Genomic DNA, 23,623 nt, shown 5'->3' with positions numbered 1-23,623 from the left:
GGTACCAATTATATATTTTTATTGTATTTTATTATATGAATTGTACGTGATTGGAATTATTTTATTGGACCTAGCAGGTCCTACTATAATTAAATATATCCTGTGGTCCAAATGTTGTGAGTGCTCACTCCTCTTCTTTTCTCATTTAAAAAGGGGACTTGCAACTATTTTTCGACTAAAACTGCGCTAATATCTGTAAAGCGCTGCCGAATACGTCAGTGCTATAGAAGTGTGTAAAATACATAATAATAATAATAAAAAATAAATGAATGAGTCTCGGATATAAAAGGAAGAAGTAAAGTGCACCCTGCACCCTTGTATGCGGTACAGCTCGGGTACACGGCCGGAAATGCTGTGTCTGAATAAAAGTCTTCTTACTATTACGGCGACAACGCTACCACCTAGCGGCGAAAGGTAGAATAGCATATTATTATAATAATAATAATAATAATAATAATAATAATAATAATAATAATAATAATAATAATAATATGCGAATATGGACGTCTGGAGAGTGACACAAACCCTCGCACACGCTGTACCCTGCTGTTCTAAATATTCTATTAGTACCGCCAGCCCCATGAGACGTACAGTACGTCTACGCCCACAAGCATGTCACCTGACCCTGTCACATGACCCCTGTTTACATCCTCTGTGCACAGTGGCCGGCGGCGGATCTGTGTGACGATGGCTGCGGACGGCTGCTGGCTGCTGCTTCTCCTCCTGGTGCTGGGGCTGGTGAGCGCGCTCCCCCCGGTGCGGTGGCTGCAGGAAGACCCCGAGGACATCGAGCTGAAGACCGTGCTGAGACTGGCGGAGCGGGAGTACAACCGCGTGAGCGGCCGGGAGGACGTGTACCGGGCACTGCGCCTCCGCGACCTCCGCAGACAGGTGACTGCCGCCCGGGGCATTCTGGGAGTTGTAGTTTCCGAATGTCACCCATGGTTCTGTCACACTGCCATGGCTTCTGTAATAGACGCTAGTGTGCGTGATCCGCCTGGCACCAGTGGTGCCCAATATGCCGGATCCCGCGCCCCGGCTTTCGTCCGGTTTCTTCTTTCCCTGCACAGTGGAGGGGACGGTGTATTTCTGCCACCTGAGCTGATCTGCTGGGGTGCAGGAACCCCACCCCAGATATTAAAGGGGTGCTCTGATTAGAGAAAGTTAGCCCCTAACCACAGGATAGAGGATATTAGATTGGTGGGGGCCCTACAGCTGGTACCCCCCCCCCCCCCCCAATCATGTGAATGGGTCCCCGTACCCCGTGGTGCTTCGGACAGAGCAGCTGGTTAGAAATTTGTGCCACTGCTCTATTGATTTCTATGGGAGCGCCCATTACAGTGCTCGGCTATCTCCATAGAAAGGAATGGAACGGCGATGTGCATTTCCAACTAGCCACTGTGTCCATTTCAGGGGACTCCACGGGGTAACGGACTCCACGGTCCGAAGGACTCCATTTTCATATAATGGGGTAGGACCCCCACCCTTCTATAGTCGTCCTCTATCCTGTGGCTAGGGGATAATAAAATCCTGGAATACCCCTTTAAGGAGCGCTGCCGGTTCAGTTCTAATAGCAGTACATGCAGTGTACGAGGCAGTGGTGAACGCTCCTGACTTCTGTTAGAGATGGAGCTGACTTCCCAGCAGTGTTATATACGGTATTATATCACTTCTATCTGAGCCTATTTTCTTGTTGTGTTTTGCAGTTGGTGTCAGGTATAAGGTACGATTTCACTGTCTTCCTGGGACGTACATTGTGTAAGAAGGAAGACGAGGAGGTCCCGGATAATTGTAGTCTTCACAGCTTGGCGTCACTGATGGTAAGTCACGAGATATGGCCGCCCGTCGGCTGCTTACATAAAGCAAAGGCTGGGAGTGACACAGACCGGTCACGCCTGATCCTGGGACGACTCATCCTCACCACCGGTGTCAGCTGATGGTCTGGTGACTTGTGGAATTTGGCCTCTTTTCAGTCTCTGGGGAGGGACTGCAGACATCAGGTGGCGTCTGAACATGCCGACTCCGATAAGAGTCAGTGTTCAGAGATCGCCGGCTGTTACTGTGGGTATGGGTGCAGATCCTTTTACACAGTACGGAGTAAAATGGATGCCCCTGCACGTTTTCCCCTTTAATACTGACAGCTAGGGGTGCGCCCATTTACTTGTGATCATTTACCCCCAGTATTTTGCGCTCTTACATTCATTTCATCAAACAATTGTACCAGAAGGGACTTCCTATCTGCCTTGTGGTGTCAGTGCTGGATCGGTAATATACCACCCATACCATCTTCATATAAAGGGGCCTGTCGGGTTCTGTTGTTTTGATGAGAAGATCCATACATTACTATTCTTCCCGACAAATCTGCCGAAATTATTGACTGAGGAGCAGTCAAACACAGATGTGAAGTAAGCCTTACTCATGTTAAAGGGGTTGTCTGGGTTCAGAGCTGAACCCAGACATACCCCCATTTTCACCCCGGCAGCCCCCCTGACTTGAGCATCGGTGCAGTTCATGCTCCGATGTTCTCCTTTGCCCTGCGCTAAATCGCACAGGGCAAAGGCATTTTTTGGAGTTCCGGTGATGAACCGGGCTCTCCATGGGGCTGCCAGGCGGAGGCTTCTGCCCAGCACTGATGGGCGGGCTTTAGTGCTGCCCTGGCCTGTAAAATGGCTAGGGCAGCACTAAAGTCCGCCCATCAGTGCCGGTGATGTCACCGAACACACTTCAGGGTCGAGGCCTCCGCCCGGCAGTGTGTTATAGTAAATAAGAGCCCTTGCCCTGCGCAATCCGGCACAGGGCAAAGGAGAGCATCGGAGCATGAAATGCTCCGATGCTAACAACAGGGGAGCTGCCCGGGTGAAATTATGGGTATGTCCGGGTTCAGCTCTGAACCCGGACAACCCCTTTAAGGACGTGAACAAACATGGGGGCGTGTGGGTCCCTGGAGCCTCACCGTGTCCCCCCTATGTTGGGCTCACATGCTGGGTGGTGCAGCAGCCTTGGCATACCATACCCAGTGTTGTGTGGGCGCTTATGAATCTGAATAGGATCCGAGCACAGTATCGCCAGGAGTTGTACTACCCAGCATGCAGTTTCATCTCCCCATGCCCTGAATATTGGAGGGGCTAGAGTAATATTGGCAGCACACTTTAAAGGGAGTGTCATCTATATTTTTAATAATTAAAACCAAATACATATTCTTTTTTTAAATCTGATTGTAGATTAATATTAAGTTTTAGATTAGTCTTACAGCATCCACATGAACCATAGAAACCTGTAGCCTGGAGATGGCTCCTAGACATCTGTGGGAGAGTGTTGTAGGCATGCTCTGTGACCTATGTAGAGGTCATTGTGCAGGGAGGAGATGATCTGTCACCGTCACCTATTGTCAGTAGTGGATCCTATGTTATCTGCCTCCAGATCTATAATAGAAGTTTTATCCGTCATTGTAATTCTGCCCGTAATGATAATGGGATGACTACTGAAAAGAGATCTCTACAGAACACTAAAGGGAAGATCTATTAAAACTGGTGTAAAGTAGAACTGACTTAGTTGCACCTAGCAGCCAATCAGATTCCACCTTTCATTTTCCAAAGGAGCTGTGGAATCCGATTGGTTGCTATGGGTAACTAAGCCAGTTCTACTTTACACCAGTTTGATAAATAACCCCATAAGTGTCACCCTTTGGTAAGGCCGAGTGGCCAGAATAAAAACTGCAAAATGTCAAATTTTATTTCTATAATGACGTGGAAAATTTAATGAAACAGTCACCAAAAATAATTTTAACATAAAAACTTGATCTAAACAAAGCTCATTTTCCATTTAATAGGAATATAATAGGAGTGTGCGGTTTTCAACAGCTTCTAGTTACTGGTTTATATGGCGAGTTATGGGGTCTTCAGGGTTCCAGCTCTTTGCTGGAGGTTGGTGAACTGAATGGTTCATTTTGTTTTCTAGGAAATACAGTGCAGATATTCCATGCTGGTGTTTCCATGGGTGAATGAGACAAAAGTGCTGGATCATAGATGTTCTGAAGAAGGTCTGTAGATCTCCATGTCCACATGTGCGGTCAGTGTCCTCTCCTGTGTAATCTCCATGACTCTCCTTCTGCAGGTGTTAGCGCTGAACCCTCCTCTGACCAGGACGTCGATTCCGTGAAACCAGAGGTACAGTCCAATAGACCCACCTTCCTTACCCCGATATCTTTCTGTGGTGGAGTTTACATTGGTGATTCCTGTTTTAGGACGAGCTGCTGGAAACGCTATCTTTATTCAAGGACTTTGTGACCACCTACAATAAGAAATACAAAGATGATGAAGGTGAGCACCCCGGCATCTCGGATTCATCTTGAAGATGGGATTTGTTTGTCATGTTTCCGGATCCATTGCTATAATTAGATTTCTTCACATTTCTAATCTTGATTTTTCAGAGGCTTTGATGAGGCTACAGATATTTTCTCAAAATTTCAAGAAAGCAAAGGAGATTCAGGAAAAGGACCAGGGAACTGCTGAATATGGTGTCACTAAATTCAGTGATCTCACAGGTAGGAACCGGATACCTTCTGGAGGAGAAGACCGTAGACTACAGAGGAAGTAGGAAATGCTGCAATACCCCGCCAGTAGTGATGGAAGTTAAACTGTCCCTGTACTTTGAAAAAACGTTTGATGTGTCAAAGGTTTTGATCAGTGGGGGTCTGAGTGCTTAGACCACCAGTCACGAGAAGCACTCACATTATAGAGAGCTCTCTCCTCACTGCAGGTAACATAGTCAAGAGTAGGCCATCTCCTACAGTGAAGAGAGAGTCGTCTACATGAGCGCTTCTCTCTCATCATTGTAGTGATTGGTGGGCTTCTCAGACCCTTCACCCATCCAAATCTTTGATATGTTTTTCCAAATTACAGGAACATTTTAAACCCATTCCCCCGTTCTGATGGAGCAGCAGGTCGTGCATGCACACGGGCGCTCCGTTCATTTTCTAGAGGAGCGCCAGAAATAGCGGAGTACAGCTGTTACCTCCGGCGCTCCTGTAGACAATGTGTGCATGCACAATCTGCTGCTTCATCAGAACGGGGGAAGGGGACCCCTATTGTGATCGGTGGGGGTCCCAGTGGTTGAACCAAAGTGATCAGCTAGTTTAACCCTATTCTGTGGATAGGGGATAACTTAAAAACTTGGCACAACCCTTTTAAAGATCATGGAGAGGAACATTTTGTGGAACATGTAAGATTATATAGCTGAAGTATGAGTGACTGTCACTTCCCTTCCATACATGAGTTGTGTGGAAAATCTCTCCTCTGTCATTTGGGGATATCTAGTGTGGTTTTCTTCAGCTATAAATAATTGTACAATTATGATTCATTATCACAAAGTACCTCTCATTGATTTCCACTTAACATGGAGCATTATATTGGTTTTCTAAGAGTTTTCTTCTTGTAATAAGAAATACTACCCTTACTAATGTATCCTTAGGCCAAAAGGGTCACATAGCAGTTACTTTGGATTTTTTCTGGCAGTTCTCTGCACATTGCGGGGTTAAGAGCATCACTGTGCCCCTGTATCCTAGAGACTGGGTGGGCTACCAGTGGTGATAACATTATTCTGTGGGTCAGTGTAATTCTGCAGAGACATGCTTTAGTAGCCTTGAAAAAAATTCCTTGCGTTGCCAACTCCTGAGAGTCAGAACCTTACTTATTTTTCCATGCATGGAGCTGTGTGGGGGCTTGTTTTTATAGGACGCTTTTTTGGGGGGAACCAAGGTAACCGAGCAAGAGAAATAACATGATATTTTATGTTGGATACAGTGATGCAAATTATGTTTATTTTTTTATGACTTCGGTTTGTTTTTATGATAAATGGGAAAAGGGTAATTTTTTATATTATATATATATATATTTTTTTTTTACATTTTTAAAAAGTTATTAAACCTTTCTTTCTTTTTAGTCCCCCTAGTAGATTTAAACATATGATCCCTTGAATGCTTTTACAGTACACTGCAATACTGTACTGTGCTCTTACTGTTATCCTATTACACCCTGCCTCTAACAGGTTGTAAGATGGCTGGCTGCCGTGACAACTGCTTGGCACTGAGGCACTGCGTCAGTGGGTGGGGGGTGATTTAGGGACAGAGGGAGCTCCCTCTCTGTGTAAAACTGCTTAGATGCTACAGTCGCTACTGACCGCAATATCTGAGGGGTTAAATGTTGCAGGTGGGTGTCAGCATGTGTATGGCGCAGACTGCTCCTGAGCATACGCCATACATTGCTCATACACATGTAATGTAAATGTACGTCATTGAGGAGCTTTCCAGTTAGAAACATGTATTACCTATCTACTGAATGGCGGACTCTGGTTGCCTATCCTTCACCAATCACACCCCCACAGTATGGGGGAGTTTGTATGGAGCAACAGCTGTTCAGCCCCTTATTTAAAGGGGTATTCCTGTTATCCCCTGTCCACAGGATAACTATTAGATCGGTGGGGGTCCTACCGCTGGGACCCCCACCAATCACAAGAACAGGGGCCCCGGCCGTATCCCCTGCAGCCCCTGAAATGAAAAAAGCGGCTGGTCTGGTAGGACCTGAATCTATAAATTGTGTTACTCACATGAACTGTCTATAACTTTTAGAGGAAGAGTTCAGGACTCTGTATCTGAATCCATTGCTGTCTAGCCAGCCTTCTCGTCCTATGAAGATGGCTCTGGCGCCAACCGATCCGCCTCCTGCACAGTGGGATTGGAGAGAACATGGAGCGGTAACCGAAGTGAAGAACCAGGTAGTGCACCATTCTTCTATCTTGACAAAGGTTGGGCATTAGGTCAGTTTCAGCAATTTTCTTAGTTTTGCTTCTTTATTCCTTTCACAACCGTTCCATGAATCCTGTTGTGTAAGGACTTGCACAGCTTCGCTGTTTGGATAGATGTCTTGCAATCAGTTCTTAACGTTCTCGCGTTGCATCAACTATACAGCACATGCAGAAGAAAGGGGAAATCAGCATTTTTCAGATGTTCCTATGAGTTTTTTTTATTATTTTTCTGCATCTTCCTATGTTACTGTATGGCTTTTAGTGTCTTTCTTTCTTCCTGTACAGGGCATGTGTGGCTCATGCTGGGCATTCTCCGTAACTGGAAATATTGAGGGGCAGTGGTTTTTGAAGAAGGGGTCACTCCTCTCCCTCTCTGAGCAAGGTACTGTAAGAGTGAAATGAATAGCACAAATGTTCCCTTGGCTTTTAAAGTGTACACATCTTTTTATTTCAACTTCTGGCAAGTCATAGAGACATGTCAAACGCTTTAATCAGTAGGGTCTGGTGCTGAAATCCACACAAATTGCTAGAATGAAGGGGTGGAAGCATTTAACACTTTGCCTTTTATCAATTTTCCTCTCCAAGAGGTGGGGTTCAGCGATGTTTGGGCTATATACCTGAAAAAACAGGGGGAGGGGGTTGCAGCTCTAAACTGATTCTGCCCCCTCATAGCACCTGGACTCCAACCAATTAAAATATATGACCTCCACGTTTTTTTTTCTTAAATTTTTACTCCCCTTAGGCCTCTTTCACACAGGCGTCATGTTTTTGGCCCGGATAAGATGCGGGTGCGTCGCGGGAAAATGCGCGATTTTTCAGCGCGAGTGCAAAACATTGTAATGCATTTTGCATGCGCGTGACAAAAATCGGCATGCTTGGAACCCAAACCCGAACCCGGACTTCACAGAAGTGCGGGTTTGGGTTAGGTGTTGGGTAGATTGTATTATTTTCCCTTATAACATGGTTATAAGGGAAAATAATAGCATTCTTAATACAGAATGCATAGTACAATAGGGATGGAGGGGTTAAAAAAAAAAAAATAATAATAATTGAACTCACCTTAATCCACTTGTTTGCGCAGCCTGGCTTCTCTTCTGTCGTCTTCTTTTGAGGAATAGGACCTTTGATGACCTCACTGCGCTCATCACATGGTTCATCACATGATCTTTTACCATGGCGATGGATCATGTGACGGACCATGTGATGAGCACAGTTACGTCACCACAGGTCCTATTCCTGTGCACAGCAAAGATGAAGACAGAAGAGATGCCGGGCTGCGCGAACAAGTGGATTAAGGTGAGTTAAAAAAAAAAAATTTTAACCCCTCCAGCCCTATTGTACTATGCATTCTGTATTAAGAATGCTATTATTTTCCCTTATAACCATGTTATAAGGGAAAATAATAATGATCGGGTCCCCATCGTCTCCTAGCAACCGTGCGTGAAAATCGCACTGCATCAGCACTTGCTTGCGGATGCTTGCGATTTTCACGCAGCCCCATTCACTTGTATGGGGCCTGCGTTGCGTGGAAAATGCACAAAGAGGAGCATGCTGCGATTTTCACGCAACGCACAAGTGATGCGTGAAAATCACCGCTCATGTGCACTGCCCCATAGAAATGAATGGGTCCGGATTCAGTGCGGGTGCAATGTGTTCACCTCACGCATTGCACCCGCGCGGAAATCTTGCCCGTGTGAAAGGGGCCTTAGGGGACTTGAGTATGCTGTTGTTCAATGCTTATGCCATAGACTGCAATAGTATACTATTGCAGCCTACATTATTTTTACTGGCTGTTTATTAAAGGGTCACTGAGCTTTCACAAAACTTTTGATACGGTTTGACCAGTGGTGGCCTGAGTACTGAGACTCCCATTCATCTCTAGAACAAGGAGAGAGAAGCACCCGCATAATTTGCTCTCTCTGGTCGCTGCAGGAGACGGAAGCGTAAGGGGCTCATAGACTTTCTAGCGAGTCCATCTCCCTTCCTCTCCTGCAGCGAGAAGAAAGACCCTGCTATGTGAGTGCTTCGCTCTCCTTGTTCTAGAGATCGGTGGGGGTCTCCGCACTCAGTCCCACTGTCGCTATGAGTTTTGTGAAAACTTAGTGACCCTTTAAAATAAAATGAATGCAGAGGACATATTAAAGCCACCAGTCATGTGTTCCGCAGATCAGTATCACTGGGATGTGCCTCAGTGATCGGAAGAGATTACTTGTGAGAGACAGCATTTTAAATATTGTAAGACACAGAGGAGGAGATTAACTAATGGAATTAGTGATGAGCGAAGTCCTTGACATTCAATGTAGCAGAATCTGTCAGGAGATTTTATTCAAGTTCAAATACATTTGACCCTAAAAGTGCTCCAATTGCCCTTAAAAGTTGTGTGTGACACCCTGAGGTCTCCTGGGACTCTACGCAAATCATTTCAAGCTCTTTAGTGCCAAGACAGCATTAGTAACCTTAACCTCTTAAGGACACAGGGCGTACCTGTATGTTCTGTGTATTTCTGATCACCTGAAATCAATCAGCAGGCACCGTGGGTCAATGCGCCGGGGGACCCCCCCCCCCCCTCCGTGTCTGCGGTTTGCTGCGTTTCTGGGTTATTCGGGTCACTGGGGACCCAATAACTCGGAACAGGATGGTGATCGGTGGTGTGATAATACACCAACAATCACCAGCCTTAGATCCTGAGAGGTGATGGTGACATCACCTCTCAGGATCGCTCTCATTGGTCGGCTGCAGGGGCGGGCATTTCAAATTGCATCAGCGCTCCTCTCCTCCTCCTCCTTTTCAGTCTGGGAGCCGAGGAGAGAGAAGCGCTGCACGTTTCTCCAGCCAGCACCCCCATCTGTTGAGAGATCCAGAGCATCGTCCAGCACCCCCATCTCTGCCCCAGCACCACCAGGTATTTAGAGAAAGGTTAGGTTAGGCAGGGATATTCAGGGAAAGTTAGGGGGAAAAAAAAAAGTTTCTGATTGCATCACCCTAAATCGGGGGTCTGGTGTCCACAGCACAGCTGTGTGACCCTAGACCCCCCAGGGGTGCTGCAGCTTTTTGGCACCATGTCCCATTTGAAGCCCCCCTGATGCACCCCTAGAGTAGAAACACCATAAAAGTGACCCCATCTAAGAAACTACACCCCTCAAGGTTTTCAAAACGGATTTTAAAAGCATTATTAACCCTTTAGGTGTTCATCAACAGTTTATGGCAAATGGAGATGAAATTTCAGAATTTCTATTTGTGGTAACCTTGCCTCACCAAAATATAATATAGATTAACCAAAAATCATATGTACCCTAAAAATAGTCCCAACAAAACTGCCACCTTATCCCGTAGTTTCCAAAATGGGGTCACTTTTATGGAGTTTCTACTCTAGGGGTGCATCAGGGGGGCTTCAAATGGGGCATGGTGTAAATAAACCAGTCTAGCAAAATCTGCCTTCCAAAAACCATATGGTGCACCTTTCCCTCTACGCCCTACTGCGTGCCCGTACAGTAGTTTATGGCCACATATGGGGTGTTTCTGCAAACTACAGAATCGGGGCAATAAATAAAGCATTTTGTTTGGCTGTTAACCCTTGCTTTGTTACTGGAAAAAAATTAATTAAAATGGAACATTTGCCAAACAATTTAAATTTTCAAATTTCATCTCCATTTGCCAATAATTCTTGTGCAACACCTAAAGGGTTAACAAAGTTTGTAAAAATCAGTTTTGAATACCTTGAGGGGTGTAGTTTCTAGAATGGGGTCATTTTTGGGTGGTTTCTATTATGTAAGCCTCACAAAGTGACTTCAGACCTGAACTGGTCCCTAAAAATGGGGTTTTTAGGAAACTTTCAGAAATTTCAAGATTTGCTTTTAAACTTCTAAGCCTTGTAACATCCCCAAAAACTAAAATGTAATTCCCAAAATGATCCAAACATGAAGTAGACATATGGGGAATGTAAAGTAATAACTATTTTTGTAGGTATTACTATGTGTTTTAGAAGTAGAGAAATTGAAACTTTGAAATTTGCAATCAGTCATGATAGATCCACGAGCTTACCTTCAGATCACTGGAGCACTAACCGTGACTACAACAAGAGCGACCAGACCTTGTCAACATTTCTGTAGTTGGGTTGTACAATCCATTACTGGATACTTGTAATGCCACTGACTGCAAATCCTATGCGTTCTTTCTTTCAGAGCTGGTGGATTGTGATGGTGTGGATATGGCCTGTGGAGGAGGTCTCCCATCAAATGCATATGAAGCTATTGAGAAGCTGGGTAGGTGCCCATGTCACATATCACGGTAATCCTTGAGTGGGCAGGACACATACTGATCTCTATAAAGGCTATCTGTCCTAATGCTAGACTTGTTCAAACCCTCACTAATTTGAATCTCACAGAAGTGGTCTGATGTCATGACAAATTCTTCAGAACTTCTCATGCTTGACATGGCTGCAATAAGCTTTCAAATAATATCAGGCTCCTCTTTCTAAGTTCAATATTTTGGGAGCAGCATGAACAGTTCTTGGTCCTGTATGTTGGGCTGGCCATACTTATTAATTAGCTGTCGGCTAAATGTGTTGGTGTGACAGCTATCTCTCCCGACTACCCCATACACATACTTGTTAGGCTAGGCCGAGCATCATATATAGAGAATGGGGAGAGGGATACAGGCTGTGATCAGACACCCCTAACAGTGGCTTTGCAAAAGGATCAAGTTGAAATTCAAATGTCCTCCCCTGACATGTGCGATAGGGAGAGTCAGGAGGCCCACCTACACATTAGCTGGCCTGTTGGTCCCACTGAAATTGGTAATGATCTAATCTTGACCAGCCGGCCATCTAAGGACCGTTTACATCTGCGCCAGAGGCTCCATTTGGGCCTCCTTTGCAAATTCCTTTTAAAATACCAGAGATGAAACAAAAGTCCTCCATGCAGGGCTTTTTGTCTGCTCAAGTTCTGTGCTCCAGAATGGAGCCCGTAATAGTCAGTGGATTTCATTTGGCGCCATTCAAATCATCTGCTCCTAGAACAGAGCAGGAGAGTGGAAGTAAACAGCGTTGCTATGAATGCTGCCTTATGGAAAGTGTATAGTAACATAGAACGCTTACTGTCGGCGTAGAACGCTGAAGCCATGCTCCTGTCCCTTTGTCCCAGCTCTGGGAAGACACCCTGGGAAGGTAGGGAGTGGAGCGGGACTGCAGCATTCTGCACTGACAGTAGATGTGCTACGCTACTGTACACTTACTTTAATCGCTGAAGGCTGGAAGCCCCCCGATCCTTGTTCTCTTCCCCGCGCTTGCTAACAGAGAAGCACAGGGGAGAGAGACCTAAACTTCGGAGCTGCCAGCAGTGGTAGCACGTCGGGCAAGGACACAGTAGAGATAGGGCCCATATAGCGAGGCAGGGACTGGGGGAGTGACAAGAGACAGGCTGGAAACCTCTGTAGGTTACACCCCGGCATCTTCAGCGCTCAGTAGAACGCTAAAGACTGAAGATGGGCTCTGCTTTGCAATGCTCGGAGTGCTGGTAAGGAGACATTTCACACCCTCTTTTCTAGTGAAAATAAATCTATTTTACTAATAAAGTATATTACAAAAATGTTAATATTCCTGTCCCTACATCATATTAAAGATAGACTTATCAGAAAAGTATTTAGACAGCTCACCTGCTATACCGTCCCGGATGCACAGAGAATGTAGGAAAGCACAGCTGCAACCGTGAGAATCAACAAAGTCCAGCATCCGGTGAAAAGACCATGGAGACTTTATTGTGGGTCCTGAAAACCAAACCGGGAACATCATGGACACATTAAGTCGCCTACCTGTTTCGGGTCTTAACAGTATGGCATGACATCGAAACCCAAAATCACACGACACAGTAATTAGCTATCAAACACACATATTGGTTTCCCAAGTGTTAATATAGCAAAGTCTTCCTTGTAACAGTAGATATACAAGGTTATTAATGTACAATGTTGATCCATGGATAATTCCGGTTTCCAGCGGAGAACAGGAACGATGGTGTATATTTGCATGAATATTATGTCGTTTGGAAAAATCCGACATGGAATCTGCGACAGAAAGCCGTCTGCAGATTTGCAGTTTGAAGTGCTGTGGGTCCGGACATGGATTTGCCCCATTCAATGGAAAAAAAACACATGTGGCTAACCCTCCACGTCCCCCTCAGAAACCTTATCAAAAAGAAATCTGCGCAGAAAAAATTAGCATCTAAACAAACAGCAATGCGGATTCCCATTGAGAACAATGCATTGCGGATTTCATGGCAAATCAAACCGTTGTCTGAATATAACTGGGGTTTTCAACCACCATAACTGTGTCATTTCAGTATTGTCTGAGGGTTTACATCTCTGTATTCCATGGCCGTCCTCTCACAGTATATTCCTTTGTATTATGTAGGAGGACTTGAGTCAGAACAAGACTACAGCTACCTGGGCCACAAGGAACCGTGCAGCTTCTCTACCAACAAGGTCTCGGCTTATATCAACAGCTCTGTGGAGATCCCAAAAGATGAGACCCGTAAGTAGAAGGTGCCTCGTGCTCCTGGGTTGGAAATAGATATTCTAATAGCTAAGACCTGAGTATTATTGATGAGAAGGTGGAAGTCTGTTTACAGAACCCAGTTCCTCCTTCACAGAAAACGACTCTTACTTAAAGGGCTTATACCCGGAATTAAAAAGTAGCTATATGCAGAGTAGAGTACTGCACAGGATTATTTTAAAGGGGTTGGCGTTGGCCACTTTCTGGCTACTGATGACCAATGTGTTTGTAAGATGATTATATGGCACTTACTAATAAAGCCTGTGGCATTTTCTATATTTAATAAGGTATTCTCCCTTGTTGGCCGGGTCTTTTGTGCTGTCCACACAGGAGTCCTGTCCATAAAATGGCTGCTGATGGAGGATCATGTGACCAGGCAAATCAGTCAGTCTCCGCCATTAAAATAGACCACACCTGCACTAAACTCTCAAAAGTGCAAGTGTAGAGGGCATATATGTTGAATTTGAGCCGAGAAGGTTGAGTGATGTGTCTGGAGTTATTTTTGCTTGCCTCCATCATCAGCCATCTTATGGACAGGACTTCTGTGAAGATTTGCCTAACAAGGGGACATGACTTATGAAGTATAGCAAACGGCACAGAACATCAACAAAGGCTCTATTAGTAAAATTGTCATATAATCGCCTTACATACGCATTGGTCAAAAGTAGCCTGAAAGTGTCCAACAGCTGTAACTACATTAGTACAAAAAACTGCAGTGTAACTTTCACCCTTAGGCCTCTTTCACACAGTCAGTATTTGGTCAGTATTTTTGCATAGTTATTTGTGTCGGTCCAAAACACAAAAGAGGCACAAATATGTCTATTATACCTCTTCTCTGTAGATTCCACTTCTGGTTCTGGCTTACAAATACTGACCGTGTGAAAGGGGCCTTACTCTCCTTTCTGAAGTCTTGTCTATTCAGTTTTTGTGGGAGGGCAGCAGCTCTCACCCCATGTGACCGTCAAGCACCTGTATCTCCCAGAAGTGCATTGCAGTCAGCTCTCGTTAACCTCTTCCTCTCCTGCATAGAAAATAGTCCTCCATACACAGCTCCAGCAATTCCACTAATACATGGCAAAATGGTATATAATGCCCCACCCCAATATCCTTCTCTACTGTTTAGAGCGTGACATAACCATATATTTCTATGAGTTTATAAGTGGGGATGATGCATGAAATGTGTCACTGAGAATACTAAATCAGCACTGAAAGAAGGAAGAGAGCAGGGAAGTGAGCATGTTGGTCCACCATTAAATTCAGGAGAAGGTGGACCAGAATAATAAACAGCAGGGGGCGCTACCAGAGAGGGAAATGGGATGTACATAAAAAAACTAATAACATTTATACCGCATGCATATTGAAATGCCCTATCCATTGCATAAAAACACTTTTCTTGGGATAAGCCCTTTAAAAGACATCATTTATTTTCATAAATCAATAGTATAAGCAAAGATAAGAAACTTTGTAATATATTTTATTACAGAAAAATTATTCTTTACTTATCAGACTCCTCTCCTTCTTCACCTTGCCTTCCGCACTGATCACTCATTTGCAATCCACTAATAAAATCCAGACACTGTAGTCCATACATTCAGAAATCAGGTAACATTTGCTGCCCATAGAAGTCTAAGGGGATGGGGAGGTAGCAGTTGCAGAAAACAAGAGACAGGGACACACATCAGCTTCTACTGTCTCTTCCCTGTACTGGATTCACAGCAGTACTGCTCATTACTGCTGTATAATATCCTCCATGCCGCTTCTGAGGGTGTGCTGCAGAGAGATAGATCTCTTCTATGTGTGCAGTATATGGGAGACATCATTACATCTAGTCTCCAATCACCAGCTCAGAGTCAACTGAGTAAGAGATGGAGCCTGCAGAGGGGGGAACTGGTGAAGATTCCATATACAAGTCATCTAATGGGCAGATATAGTGCTATATCTCATGTACACACAGCTTATTCTGCAATAGCTATTCTTTTATGCCATGGTGTCATTTCTTCTCAGAGATTGCAGCCTGGTTGGCAAAAAATGGTCCGATATCCATAGCTCTCAATGCTTTTGCAATGCAGGTAAGACCCTCCGAATGCATTTTTTTTTTTTTGTATTATTGCCTTGGCTCCTACATCTTTCAGTTTATGCTCCTTTAACATAGAAAATGTAATAAAGTTATCTGGTTGAGACAGTCGGCTGGAGCTTGATGATTAGTTTAGTTCAGTGAAAACTATAATCACATTTACAGTTCCTCAGCAGTGAATATGAGGTTACACAATACGCCAATTAACTATAGGGGCTCATTCAGATGGCCGTATGTTGCTTTCCACATCTGATCTGCAATTTGTCCCAATTGGGTCCGTAAAACTGCGGAATGCAATTTTTTTTTTTTTTTTGCGTACAGCAAAAGAACATACAGCCATCTGAATAAGCTCTAATTCATATATTGAAAGGATGCTGGGAATTGGCAGAGCCTCAAGTAAATATCCCAGGCGCAGAGTCCCAGGAGCCATTGTGCCTGGGAATCTGCACCTCCTCAATGAGCCTCTGAAACTGAGCAGACTACTGATGGCCGCACTGTGCAGGCGCTGAAGTACGGCACAAGCACGGGATATCTGGCGCATTGCCCCAGAAGAAAGAAAACACTGCTGTCCATCAAGAATGAAGAGGTTGCAGCAAACTTGATTTGAAGCGTGAGGGCTGTTGCCCCCTTCGAGTTTTTCATTCACATACACTGAGCAGGGGGAATTGTATGTTGTATGTATTGTTGTTTTATTGTGAATTTGGCCATCTGATTCCACAACAAAGGACAGTATTGCAGACAAGATGACTTTGAGCTTTAAGGTACTGTGGTTGGTTGGGTGGGGGGGCATTGAGATTATGTTAAAAGAACCTGTCTGGTAATGTGAAACAGGCTGGAAGGTCTCAAACAGCAGCACTTGATGCCCCGTTCTAAAGAGATTCAGATAAAGATGTGAAACATAAAAATCTGCTGTGACTCCAGCCCACCACAGTGAGAGCCATTATCCACAAATAGAAAAAGTCTTGAAACTTCCCAGGAGTGGCAGGCCTACCAAAATTTCACCAAGAGTGCAATTCAGTTCCATTTCAAGAGATTAAAATACAGATGCAAAACAAAATCATTGAACTCTACTAGTCTGGAAAGGGTTACGGAGTCAATGATAAGGCACTGGGATTCCAGGGAACCACAATGAAAGCCATTATCCACATGAAGAAAACTTAGTAGTGAAGCTTGCCATGATTGGCCAGTGTAGCAGAATTTCACCGAGCGCACATTGATGACTCTAGAAGGTCACAAAAGAACCCAGATGAACATCAGAAGAACTGCGGGCCTCACTTGCCTTATTTAAGGTCATTGTACACAATTCTGTACACAGAAAGAAAGACTCTGGACAAAAATGGTATCCATGGTTGAGCTGCAAGGACAAGCCACTGCTCATATAGGACTATGTTGCCCCTGCAGGACCTGGACGATTGGTAATAATTGATTGAACCACACATTTTGATCTCTATTGGAAAATCCTGAAGGATATGTCCGCCTGAATATTTGTGACCTAAAGCTCAAGAGTAGTTGGACAATGATCTGACTCACAAGCAAGTTGACCTCTGGCTCAAAAGAAACAAAATTAAGGTTTTGGAGTGGCCAAATCAAAGTCCTGAACTGAATCCCACTGCTGTGGCAAGACCTTAAAGTGAACCTCAGGTTCAAGAAAAAGAATTCACATTAAAGGGGTTGTCTGGGCTTTTACTATTGATGACCTATCCTCAAGATAGGTCATTAATATCAGACCCCCCTGCTGACCATCTTTATGAGGAGACTTCTCACGCAGTGCTTGCGTGCAATCCTTTGTCGCTCTTCCTGTTCCCGCTACTGTCTATGGCAAAGACCATAGACAGCAGCAGTGGACAGGAAGAGAGAAGGGAGACTGCATGTGTGCACAGTCTCCTCATACAGCTGATTGGCAGGGGAGCCGGGTGTCGGACCCCCGATGATCTGATATTGATGACTTATCCTGAGGATAGGTCATTAATAGTAAAATCCCGGACAACCCCTTTAACTGGGGAGCGAGTAGAACACTTATATGTTGACCTCCTTTTCATCATTTTAGCTGCAATTTCTCAAATTCCCAGTCTGCTTTTCTGTCATCCAAGATGGTCCCACCACTTCCCAGACTACCTGATGCACACTGTGCATTTGGTAGTAGCCCAAGTTCCAACTTGGATCAGAATTTTTTTTCATTTATCCCACCTCCAAAAATGAAAAGTGATAAAGTTGTATGTACCACAAAATTCTATCAATAAAAATCCTGCAAAAAAAAAAACAAGCCCTCACATGAAAAGCAAAGAGTATCGCTGTGTCCTAAAGGCCGGAACTGGCTGCAAGGGGGTCATTTACAAATCTGAAATATGTACTTTTCGTATGTATTTCAGGTGCAAATGGCGGCAGGCCTGTCTCGTTCATCGTTTTCTACACCTGTTTTCCAGTCATAGAAAATAGTCTAAATGTAAGACGGCTCGGAAGCTGTCTTACATTTAGAACTGGGGCTGGATAACTTTGGGCCTTTATTAAAACTGGTGTCTAAAACGCCGGTCTTAATAAATGTGCCCCTAAGTGCTTAAAGGCTAAATACACTGTGCCAGACATTTTTAGCTTTATGAAGATTTCTTTTTTAGATTTTTATTTTTTTTATTGCTCTACTGTGTGTGAAAAAATCTCCACAAACAGTCTTGATTATGGTATCTTACCTTTTATTCCTTTAGGCCCCTTTCACACGAGCGTGACGGATTAGGTCCGGATGCGTTCAGGGTGCGTTCAGTGAAACTTGCACTATTTTGCAAGCAAGTTCAGTCAGTTTTGTCTGCGATTGCGTTCAGTTGTTCAGTTTTTTCCGCGCGGGTGCAATGCGTTTTGATGCGTTTTTCACGCACGTGATAAAAAACCGAAGGTTTACAAACAACATCTCCTAGCAACCATCAGTGAAAAACGCATTGCACCCGCACTTGCTTGCGGATGCAATGCGTTTTTCACGCAGCCCCATTCACTTCTATGGGGCCAGGGCAGCGTGATAAACGCAGAATATAGAACATGCTGCGATTTTCACGCAACGCAGAACTGATGCGTGAAAAACACGCTCATGTACAAAGACCCGTTGAAATGAATGGGTCAGGATTCAGTGCGGGTGCTATGCGTTCACGTCACGCATTGCACCCGCGCGGAAAACTCGCTCGTGTGAAAGGGGCCTTAAGGGTCCATTCACACGTCGGTAGTGTATTGCAATACACCCGGCCGGCACCCCCATAGAACTGCCTATTCTTGTCCACAATTGCGGGCAAGAACAGAACATGTTCTATGATATTCGGGAGCCGCGGACTGGAAGATCGCTCCGGAAATGCGGATGCGGACAGCACTCTGTGTGCTGTCCGCATCCATTCCTGCCCCATAGAGAATGAATGGGTCCGGATTTGTTCCTCAACGTTGTGGAACGGATCCGGACCCATTCTACGGACGTGTGAATGGACCCTAACCTTGTACTTCTCTTCGTCTTGCGGGAGAATTCATCACATTTCGTTCTGCTAGAAGAGAAGCCACTTTTTGCAGGATTGATTTGTAGTACAATCAGTGAATAGTTACCCCGTAGGTGTTTTTGGACTTTCACGTTGGTGAGCGGAGATCTAATGGGCCTCGTTCTGAAAATCTCTTTTGTGAAAAAGTGTCATAGCCCATAGAAGCCAATGAAATCAATTCTTTTATTTTCAGATATGAAAATGAAATCTGACTCTGTTTTTCTTAAAATAGTTTTTAAACATCCAGTGTGCTGTGTATATGGAAGCTGCTGGGCACCAGCGTCCGCTGTTCAGGTCCCTTATCTATTGAGCACTGGTTCCTTCTGCCCACATCTATGCCTTTATTTTCCACCAGAGGGCATGAATCACAGAGAGGACTTCTTCAGGATAAGTGTGGAGCTCCAATTATAGGTGTTTTAGTAGTGTCGTTTTTACCTGTCACTATTGTTTTCCTAGTAGTACTGTGCTCCTAAAAAGGAGACGATGAGTATAGAAATAGTGGGATTCTGCATAGAACACATTATATGGTCACATTCACTTCATCCTCGGATCTGGCTATCTGATCTAGGAGAAAACATCTGGCGAATGGTGGGTTTACACGGCCCGTTGTCAGGGACAAACATTCCTACGAGTGCCCATTCCTGATAATCTGCCCGGCTAACGGTGCAGCCGATCGCCTGATAAACGTGCAGACAAGTAAATGATCGTTTCTGGGCAGCAGATCATGCGGTCTAACCAGCGATCTGCCCAGCTGTATGAGGCCGAGCCATCACGGTAGACGTCACTCGTTCTCATACTGTGGAGGTGATCACTGCATGGAAATGGAGCTGTTTACCCCACACTGAAAGAGCAGCTGGTTGTCAGAAAGGAATGCTTCCTTCCCAATAATCGGCTGCTCCTAGGACCGTGTAAAGCGGTCTCTACGCATAATGCGATTTACACAATCTTCCCCAAGTTACCCCTTAAGGCTGCTCGTTCGGTAGAGGTGATGCACTGTATCTACATGCTGCGATCACCTCCACAGTCTGAAAACTAGCAATTGCTATTGCCCTGTCAATCAGGAAAGAGGGAGGGGCTGACAGGAAGTAGGAGGAGCAAGGGTGCACATAGTGGCCTGGGACCGCCCTTGGTGCACTTAATTGCTAATTTGCATATCAATGAATTGTACCTTTTCTCCAGAATGCAGCCATGGATTGCTAAGTGAAGGCTATCATTAGATTCATCTGGGCCAGCCCTACAAGGCTGCTTGCCTGGTTTAATAGTGGATTTCTCGGAGACAGATTCCTTTTAGTGATCTGTTTTTAAGCTTTTCTAACTTCATAACATTTTTTTTATATTTTTCTGTTGATCTTCTTGTAATTATATAAGTATGTTTAAGTACATTGACCCTTAAAACATTTCAGTGTTCACTGTATAAGGAAAGGCCATCAATGTTATAACCTGGAAAACACCTTAAAGGAAATCTGTCCCCACAATTTCCGAGTATTATTAGCAGTAATACATGAGTAGCAGATCGCTATGTGTTTTATCTTCAGCCTGATCCCCCTCCCCATTCAACGCTACGCAGCAGTACATTGTTCCGGACTGCTGAGCTCAGCTGAGGAGTCCCCTCATTTCTGTGCGCAAGCTCAGCAGTTTGGACTGTGGATTTTAGAGCCGCTTTTAAGCTACTTTCACACTAGCGTTTTTGCTGGATCTGGAAGGGTTTAGCAAAAACGCTTCCGTTATTGATAATACAACCATCTGCATCCGTTATGAATGGATTCGGTTGTATTATCTTTAACGGATCAGTCATGAACTTCATTGAAAGTCAATGGGGGACGGATCAGTTTTCTATTGTGTCAGAGTTAAACGGATCCGTCCCCATTGACTTGCATTGTGGGTCTTGCTCCGCATCTTAGGCTGGAAAGCATTCCGTTCTGTTCAGTTACGTTTTGTCCCCGTTGACAATGAATGGGGACAATATGAAAGCGTTTTTCTCCAGTATTGAGATCCTATGACGGATCTCAATACCAGAAAGTAGCCTTAGACAGACAGGGGACAGCTTGAAAATAAAATATACCGGTCTGGAGTCTTTATCTTCAGTACTACTCATGTATGCAAATAATACTGCCAATTTGTGATGACCTATTTGGCCCCCCCCCCCCCCCCCCCCAAACCTGCTGCACCTCCAGCAGTAAATTACCGCTCCACCTCCTCCATTCTCAGCATCTACACAGTTCAGCTAAAATAAAAGCAATTCTGTACATTGATGCGTCCTCCACAATCCAGTATATCAGCTCTCCACTTCAGAACGACTACTGGTCCCATTACTGATGCTTTTCTGTTCTCTTATTTGTTTCAGTTCTATCGTAAAGGCATATCCTATCCATTCCGCATACTTTGTAACCCTTGGATGATCGACCATGCTGTTCTTTTAGTGGGCTATGGAGACCGTAAGTTGTCTATTCTGCCTTTTATTCTCACATCGATACAGTATGCTCTTTATTACAGTTTATTTCTCTATAGGTGACGGCAAGCCTTTCTGGGCGATCAAAAACAGCTGGGGAACAGACTGGGGAGAGGAGGTAATTACTGATCTGTGAAGCCAAGGTTCTCTATTTCGTCATAATTCACACAACATACATGGGGGCATGTTCACAGGCAGCATTATGTCAGTTTAATTCAGTAGATCCCAGGTCTCCCAGCCTTATAAATCAGTTTAATGCTGTGCGATCCTGTCAGGGGAGCAGAGGACTGAACGGGGTCGCACACTGTCACACGCAGCGAGTTTCTCGCATTGAACTCGCTCATGTGTCTGACCTTAGAGGGTTTGTCCCATCTTGCCATTTCCATGGCTGAGAGCACTGGCCAGTGGAGACGGAGTCCCAGAAATGGCTGGGAGGCTGCACAAGTTACAGGAGTTACACCGACTCTTGGCTGTCTTCTGAGCTCCGGCCACCATGTTGGCCCATCTCGCCATGGAAATGGTGAGATTGGACAAACCCTTTTAACTTCTAGAGCAGCAGTTCACTCGGCAGACACGGCAAAACATCTGTGGGTTCAGTTTTGGGCTTATGACAGAGACTTCTATGATGAACAAAGACATCAGCCCCGTTACCTCAGTGGGGATCCAAGTTCGGGTTTTCCAACAAATGCTGTGCCTTTTTATTATATGATTTCCGTTTTCATAAGTTACATTTTTTAATCAGAAAATATTTTGCTACTGTGTCTTTTGTAGGGTTATTATTATTTGCATCGTGGGACTGGGTCGTGTGGAATGAACACCATGTGCAGCTCTGCGGTAATAGGTTAGAGTCCTCTCCAGAAGGCATCCCACTGATCTTCCAGCCAACATGGATGAGTGTGTACTTCAGCAGACTAGGCTAAGGTCCCCCACAGGGCGTGATTATAGTGACGTATATACCTCTGGTTATCAGTTCTTCACTAATAGTCTGTTTTAATGATAGCACTGAATGAATTTTAACTAATATATTTTACTATATGTTTTTAATATTTTGGAATGACTTCGATGTTGTTGTCTTCTGCGGGCTACACGTAGCAGAATTAAGTATGTCAGCTATGAAGTGTCAGATTTATTGTATGTAGCAGCAGATAGCTGTCATAAGTGGGCTCAGGTATAATATATATTCCTTATACATTGTATATTGTTCTAGAAAATCTGTTTTATCTTTTAAAATGCGATCTGTTTTTATGTACCCATAATTGTCTTGAATGGCTCAAACATGATCCATGTATGATCTGCAGTTTGTCTAGATACTGAAGGGCATCTGTCGGCAGATTTATACCTATGACACTGGCTGGCTGACCTGTTACATGTACAGCTGAAGGCATCTGTGTTGGTCCCATGTTCATATGTACCTGTATTACTGAGAAAAATGATGTTTTAAATATATGCAAATGAGCCTCTAAGTGCAACGGGGGCGTTGCCTTTACTCCTAGAGGCCCCACTCTCTCTGCAACTGCTGCATTTTGACAGGGCCACACAGTGAAAACATCATCGCACCTGGCTCTGACTTCTCCTAGTCATTGAAAATGCAGAGGCCACAGCAGTTTCAGAGAGAGCAGAGCCTCTAGGTGTAACGGCAACGCCCCCATTGCTCCTACAGGCTCATTTGCATATATTAAAACATTTTTCTCAGCAATGCGGGCATATATGAACATGGGACCAACACAGATGTCTTCAGCTCCCAAGTGCACATGTAACAGGTCAGCCAGTGTCAGAGGTACAGATCTGCTGACAGATGCCTTTTAAAGGGGTTTTCATATTGATGGCTGATCATCAGGGTATGCCAGCAATATCTGATCAGCAGAGGATATCAGATCAGCTGTTTGGGAGTAGCTTCACGGAAGGGAATGGGAGCAGTACTGCCGTAGCTATACAATGGACAGAGCTTTGTAGTTCCTCCCCCTGTTTTTGGCGGTAGAACTATTCCCAAACTGCTGATTGGCAGGGGTGCCGAGTGTCAATCTGATTTTGAAAGCCAGTCCCGGAAAACCCCTTTAAGACCTTGGGAGCGCTTATTTCCCATTGTTGCCCCAATCAGCCATGAAATGAGCAGATGCTTGATGGCTGATCGCATCTTTTCTGCACATCGGCCATGTAAATGGAAGGGCTGCTGCCATAATGTAAAGTGTATGAGAGGAGAGGACTACCAGCAATAGCATCCATGATGGCTCTTTCCTGTGTGGTCTCTGATA

At 44.6% G+C, this 23,623-nt stretch overlaps 1 protein-coding gene across 1 annotated transcript; it reads left to right on the top strand.

The window, feature by feature from the left end:
* The first annotated feature begins 635 nt into the window (after positions 1-635).
* CTSF (cathepsin F) lies at positions 636-22,565 on the top strand. Its single transcript, XM_040410599.1, has 14 exons — positions 636-891; positions 1,707-1,820; positions 3,958-4,039; positions 4,114-4,166; positions 4,244-4,319; positions 4,430-4,543; positions 6,626-6,771; positions 7,087-7,183; positions 10,983-11,063; positions 13,205-13,324; positions 15,350-15,414; positions 21,267-21,357; positions 21,431-21,489; positions 22,143-22,565. Exons 1-14 carry the CDS (start codon positions 688-690, stop codon positions 22,215-22,217), a joined length of 1,377 nt encoding a protein of 458 aa, XP_040266533.1. The 5' UTR covers positions 636-687; the 3' UTR covers positions 22,218-22,565.
* Positions 22,566-23,623: the final 1,058 nt, after the last annotated feature.

This window comes from Bufo bufo, chromosome 10 (assembly GCF_905171765.1).
Source record: "Bufo bufo chromosome 10, aBufBuf1.1, whole genome shotgun sequence".
Taxonomy (NCBI): Eukaryota; Metazoa; Chordata; class Amphibia; order Anura; family Bufonidae; genus Bufo; species Bufo bufo.
This window is presented reverse-complemented; position numbering and strand designations above follow the sequence as displayed.